This window comes from Syngnathus floridae, chromosome 3, assembly GCF_059516105.1.
Source record: "Syngnathus floridae isolate MCC-2025c chromosome 3, RoL_Sflo_1.0, whole genome shotgun sequence".
Taxonomy (NCBI): Eukaryota; Metazoa; Chordata; class Actinopteri; order Syngnathiformes; family Syngnathidae; genus Syngnathus; species Syngnathus floridae.
The window spans coordinates 10,151,646-10,158,589 of record NC_142415.1 but is presented as its reverse complement, the minus strand read 5'-3'; the positions used below and the strand labels follow the sequence as shown (position 1 = coordinate 10,158,589).

Genomic DNA, 6,944 nt, shown 5'->3' with positions numbered 1-6,944 from the left:
GACAGCAATCAAATTAATGCAGATAGTTTATATTTTGACCACCACCTATATAAAATTACTTCTCACATTACCAATCTTGACAATCAAATTCCCTGTTCAAAGCAGATGTACATATTTCAATCATCATTCCACATTTCTTTTCAATTTTCCAATTTGCAACATTCCAATTTAATTAGGCATTTTCGTTAAGCGGCGCAGCTATTCGGCATTCACACCTATAAAAAATGCATTCTAATATAGATATATTTTGGATGTATAATGTCAATATGAAATTAGAATGGATAAATAATGAATTAAGTGAAAGTCAAAGTCTGCTTTATTAAATATCCTTCAATAATATATGCCTATAACTTATTGACGGTGTGTACATCAATTTAAAATTGTACAAAAAGAGCCGTCACATCATTCAGATGTGTGCTATTAAAGTCCACAGCTGACCTCTGGTGGTGAAATGGAAAACGTTGAGGAATTTCCCAGAGAAGGCAATGAATGGTACTTACATCCATCCATCCCTCCATCCATTATCTGCACCGCTTGTCCCTATGGGGGGCACGGGCGTGCTGGAGCCTATCCCAGCCGTCATGTAGAAAATGACAACAATAATAATAATAATTAATAATAACTAATAATAATAAAAAATACAAATCATAGGCACTTTTTATATTCATTATTTTTTCCATCTATATATTATCTGTACTGCTTGTCCCCACGGGGGTCGTGGGCGTGCTGGAGCCTATCCCAGCTGTCATCGGGCAGGAGGCGGGGGACACCCTGAACTGGTTGCCCAACACAGAGACGAACAACTGTTCGCATTCGCACTCACACAAATGAATGAATGAATGAATGAATGAATGAATGAATGAATGAATGAATGAATGAATGAATTGAATACTGTATGGATTACGTATACGTATTACTTTATGGATTGAAGCGCCACTTGGGTGCGCTAGTGTGAAGTCTTGGTTCGGGCCGAAGGAGATGGGCGGTGGGCGGTACTTAGCATTTTTGGAAGCACATGCGGATAAAAGTGAAGCATTGAACGCATCGAGAAGCGCCCTTGGGTCTATTCCGTTTGCGAGGCTGTCCACGTTACAAGAACCTTGCAAAGTTCCGTGCTAACTACGAGCTGACAACCTGACTGTTAAAATGGCTTCCTCTGAACTTGGTCAGTTTTCTTCCCATTCTATACAGTTGATGTCGTTTTTTCTAATGAATTTATTCCCCCAGTGATGCATGTGTGTTTGTGGTGCTAACCTCGCTAACATTGTAGCTAACGTGGCGCGTATGTGTTTCGCTCGAAATTTTGTTGTCTTCCACTAAAGTGGTAAATAACTATTTATGTGTATGTGTCATGCAGCACTGCTGAGTGTGTCGGATAAAAGTGGGCTGCTGGAGTTTGCCAAAAAGCTCGTGGACGTTGGTTTGGGTCTGGTAGCATCAGGTGGGACAGCTAAAGCTCTGCGGGATGCTGGACTGACCGTCAGGTATACTTTGTGGAAAGCTGTTTGAACATTTCTTCAACATTCTTGGATACTCTACGTGCAAGACAATTCAATGGACAAGTAGAACGACTCTGTTATTATTAAATACTATACACATCTTTACAGGAAGTTGCTTGTGCAAACAGTCATTTTACTAGCGCTTCCGAGTCATTCTACGAGTGTGCTGCATTGTCAGACTAGCCAAGATAAGGTCGTGGTAGTACAGGGGGCATCAAATGGAAAATCATCTATATCAATTAAATGTTTAAACAGCTGTCAATAGTAGCCTTCCCAACAATGTTGCGTTGTCGTCTCCTGCACTAAATTGTGTGTGTTTGTCAGGGACGTGTCTGAGCTCACTGGGCATCCAGAAATGTTAGGAGGCCGTGTGAAGACACTCCATCCCGCAGTCCACGGTGGCATCCTGGCCAGAAAGACGGCCAGTGACACAGCAGATATGGACAAGCTCGGCTACAGTCTGGTCAGGTGAGAGCGCAAGTAGCCTCGAGAACATATTTCACGTATGTATTTCACATGCTCATATTTCAAACGCTGTGTGTGTAACATGCACATTTGTGGAAGGGTTAGAAACGTGAAGCACGTGTGGTTGATTTTAGCAGCATGATAATTGGAAACGTGCTGCTTCCATAAGCTGGTCGTATGACTCGGGTTTATATAAGGTCAAGAGAGCTCCGATGTCATCTGACTTGTTAGAAGTGAACAGTGAATCTGATTAGTAACACTGATAGGTTATTGATTGACCCCCGTGATTTACTCTCTTCAATGCTCTTTTTCTCCTGTGACAGCAACAGATTCAAATAAAAAAATTTAAATAAAGCACTGTATAGTCAAACACAAGGATGATGCAAACCGAACCATTTTACCTAACAAAAATGCGCTCCTAAAGGTACATATAACATAATTTGAAACTATAAGCGGGCTAATGCTAATTAGCATAAATGTCATGATAATTCAATGACAACTATTACTGCAGCTAATTTGGGAACGTCCTCTCCTGTCAGTGCTGCCTGGCAAGTTGTGATACGGTGTGATACGTGCAATTCTAAATTTGGATTTCCCTGTGTGTACTGTAATTCCAACAAATACAATCGCTTGAAAATCTACTATAACTCATCCTTTGGGTAAAAGTTACAAACGTATGAGCAAGTAGTCTGATGGTTTATTGATGTAAAGTGTGCAAAGGTTCTTCTATGTGCTTTCCTCAAGGGTGGTCGTGTGCAACCTGTACCCATTTGTCAAAACTGTCTCCAACCCAGATGTTAAAGTGGAAGACGCCGTAGAGCAGATTGACATTGGTGAGTCGTATTTCCGCATTGCCAAACACCCCTGACAAACATTACAATGCTTAAAATAAATTCTAACTGTCACCTTTCTCCCCCTTTCAATGAGGTGGTGTAACTTTGCTGAGGGCTGCAGCTAAGAATCACGCACGTGTGACAATCGTGTGTGATCCTGCTGATTACTCGCTGGTTGCCACGGAGATGGCAGGATCTCAAGACAAAGATACCACTTTGGAAACACGAAGGACTCTGGCTTTAAAAGTGAAAAAAAACATACCTTCATAATTTAATTAAATGACTTTTTTCATATTATCCTTATTTATATTTTCAAAGGTAATGATGTCATCATTACCGGCCTTAAAATCTTGCCAAGAACTTATGCAAATCAGGCGAGTGGTGTTATCGGCTCGCAGGCAGAGGAGCAGGATAATCGCTCCATTGAAGCTCAAGTTACCGCGTTTTTTTAAAACAAAGAACATAGCTCTGGAGAAAGACACTCTGGATTTATTGTATGTGTTAATATTTTATGTGTAAATAGTAGCAATCTCTCAGATGCCAACTTAGATTTTCTTTTTCATCACTTCATGTCTGCAATGTTCTTCTCCCTTAGGCTTTCACTCACACGGCCCAGTATGACGACGCTATTTCGGATTACTTCCGTGGACAGTACAGCCGCAGCGTTTCCCAGCTGGCTCTGCGTTACGGCATGAACCCGCACCAAGCACCCGCCCAGCTCTACACGCTGCACTCTGCCCTCCCACTCAAAGGTGCCCAATCACCCGGACTCCCTCTAAAGGAAATTGCTTGATTGAAATGTAGTGTTTTTTATTCATTCGTCGCATTAATTAATTTCTTCTTTGTAAATAATGAATTTAAAATATTTGTAAACAATTCTACATATGTTGAACAATTAAGTTTATATGAATTATTTGGTTAATTTATTTTGAGTATGATAGAAATACTTGTAAAATACACAAATTTACTTCTACACTGCCAATCAAATGTTTGGACAGTTTCTCATTTAATAGCGCAAGAAAGTTTAATTAATTATTAACTAACCTTTACTCCAAATAGTCTCAGCATGGTATAATTTAGCATCTTCAGAAGGAAGCTAAAGATTATTCCATTTGATTTGCTTGGATTTTCTCTCAGTGGTAAATGGCTCCCCCGGCTTCATCAACTTGTGCGACGCCCTGAACGCGTGGCAGCTTGTTCGCGAACTGAAGAGCGCCCTTGGCATGGCCGCCGCTGCTTCCTTCAAGCATGTCAGCCCAGCGGGTAAGATGGAGACACAGAGAAATGTCTTTTGATGTTAAATTACCATGGAAAATGGAATCATTCATCTTTTTTGTTTGAAGGAGCTGCAGTAGGAGTTGTTCTGACTGAGGAAGAGGCCAAGGTGTGCATGGTACACGACATGTTGAAGGATCTCAGCCCATTGGCCACCGCCTATGCCAGGGCAAGAGGTTTGAACAATTGGGACATTTTATCTCAGGACTGCACTCACTTTTGTTGCCAGCCGTTGAAATAGCTGCAAGAGGCCTATGAAAATAGTTGAGACAATATTTTTAAACAACTAAGAAGTGTGTAAGGAGATAACGTCAATAGTCATGATGTTTTTGTAATGTATTTTTCGTCCCTAGGTTCTGACCGAATGTCTTCTTTTGGAGACTTCATTGCCGTTTCTGACGTGTGTGATGTTCCTACTGCCAAAATTATATCAAGAGAGGTAAAAAAAAAAAACAGTCACGCTCAAGTTGAAGTAAAATTTCAAGGTTGCTTATTCAAATGTTGTATCTCTTTCAGGTGTCTGATGGGATAATTGCACCGGGCTATGATGAAGAAGCACTCAAGATCCTGTCAAAAAAGAAAAATGGAAACTACTGTGTGCTTCAGGTGCCAGACAATTCATTTCAATGGGAACATTGATACAAGTAAATTAATTTTGGTGCTGGTTAAACTCCTAAGTCAAGTTTCCACTGTATTGTATTGTTATTTTGATTGACAGTCAAAGTGGAATCTTTGAACATACAATTATATTAATTGTATCACGTGGGAAAATATTAGTAGCATCTTGTTTAACGTGTTTAGCAACAGAAGACAAAGAGTGTGCAGACGGATATACCCAATGATATGGCCCGTGCTTATTGTGTAATTTTCCCATTGTGCGTCCTGACTAAAGATGGACCCTGACTACGAGCCCGACGACACTGAGGTGCGAGTGTTGTTTGGCCTCTACCTCAAACAAAAAAGGAACGACGCGCTTATCAACAAGGAATTCTTCAGCAACATCGTGTCCAAGGGCTCGGTGCGTACAAATGTTTCAACCTCACGATCTTTTGGACTTGTGTTCAATCCCAACTTGTGATTTCCGCCAACTTGTAAATGTGTTCACTAGCTGTCCGAGGCAGCCGTCCGAGACCTCACGGTGGCCACCATCGCTGTCAAGTACACTCAGTCCAACTCGGTGTGCTACGCCAAAGACGGCCAGGTAACTTGCGGACAGGCAAATCAAATCAATAATTGAGCTCAATCTTAGCGAGACTTTTGTTGAACAGGTGATCGGGATCGGCGCGGGACAGCAGTCTCGGATTCACTGCACCAGACTGGCGGGTGACAAAGCCGATAACTGGTGGCTCAGGCGCCATCCTCGTGTGCTCGGCATGAAGTTCCGCAGTGGCGTCAAGCGAGCGGAGATGGCAAACGCCATCGACCAGTATGTCACTGACACCATTGGAGAGGTAGGCTTTAGTTGTAAATCAGGCACAGATTTGTAAATTTAGATCCTTTGACATACATACCAGGTCATTTGGAGATGAATTGAGAAAAGAAATGCTTACTTAATTTCACCTGTAAGCCTTGGACTGTGTTGAATGTTTCAGTCCTTTTTGCACAACACGCTGTGCTCTAACAGGAGTCGGGTGGCGAAAAGCACAGCAAGCATTTGAGCCATGATAGTTCCCCAGAAATGTCCATTTCCAAGCCTTTCTGTGACTCTGTATATCTCTTGCAACCTGCTGATGACATTGACTGAGTATAACTATTATCAAGAATTCTATAATAATTGTTTTATTATTAAATTATTATTAAATTATAATTAATTTAAAATTAATTTGATAAGCAATTGTATTTAACTTTATCGGGTTTTGCTCCTACCAATCAGTCAAAGGACAGTAAAATGCTGACACTATTGAGCACTGGCCCTCAGCATTACTTTGTAATTGAGGATGAGCAATACAGTCTGTTGGATAGGACAGCAGCACTGATTTCAAAGGAGGTGGTCTTGTTTCGTAAGGGTCCCGATTTGGCCGTTTGGAAATCAATGTACGAGGAGGTTCCTGAGCTTCTGTCAGAGACTGAGAAGAAAAAGTGGATCAGCTCCCTGCAGGCAGTGGCCGTGAGCTCTGATGCCTTCTTTCCCTTCCGAGATAACATCGACCGCGCCAAACGGGTAAATACATCGGGCAATACATTCATGCGTTGCCGTTTACATTCTGCACCTTGACTGCAATGGCCGCCCGTGTCGTTGCAGAGCGGTGTCGAGTACATCGCGGCCCCGTCAGGTTCTGCTGCAGACCAGGTTGTGATCAACGCCTGCAATGAGCAGGGCATCACTCTGGTCCACACCAAACGCCGATTGTTCCACCACTGAGCAATCAACTCGACTACAATGGGCACCTTTTGTCTATCACTGAAGATATGGGAAGGAAACATTCCACCTTAATGTTGCTTCTCTTTTGCGTTGTAACACATGAAATCCTTTTCTGGCTCGTGAAAAGATTCAAGGCTTTGTAGCCAAGCAATGACTCTGCATATAATAAACCTTTGAGATCATTCAAGTGTTTGCTCCTTTTTACTAATTATGCTAAATCGTATTTAATGGTATTAATAATTAATTCATATTTAATCACTATTCAATGGTAATAATGGTATTTATCCAAGTATTTGTGGTTTGGTAGTCTTTTCGAGAATTTGTCTGTGTCCTGTTATTTGCTGTTTTTGTGCTCAGACTTATCAAAGAATGCATATTTACACATAAATAGTTAAGCAGGAAAATATAATATTCACAGTAATACGTGTCATGGTATCACTGCAGTTTACTGAGTCAACTCTGACATCTTTGTGTGGCTGTCAATATTACACTGCCCCCTTTTGGCACCAC

General features: G+C 41.4%; 1 protein-coding gene across 1 annotated transcript; it reads left to right on the top strand.

Moving 5' to 3' along the window:
* The first annotated feature begins 983 nt into the window (after positions 1–983).
* On the top strand, positions 984–6,616 carry atic (5-aminoimidazole-4-carboxamide ribonucleotide formyltransferase/IMP cyclohydrolase). Its single transcript, XM_088371978.1, has 15 exons — positions 984–1,165; positions 1,358–1,484; positions 1,824–1,967; positions 2,709–2,797; positions 2,892–3,043; positions 3,393–3,549; positions 3,935–4,060; positions 4,141–4,248; positions 4,426–4,511; positions 4,589–4,678; positions 4,965–5,090; positions 5,181–5,273; positions 5,341–5,523; positions 6,078–6,233; positions 6,315–6,616. The coding sequence occupies exons 1-15, from the start codon at positions 1,147–1,149 to the stop codon at positions 6,432–6,434; spliced, it is 1,776 nt and encodes a 591-aa protein (XP_088228104.1). The 5' UTR covers positions 984–1,146; the 3' UTR covers positions 6,435–6,616.
* Positions 6,617–6,944: the final 328 nt, after the last annotated feature.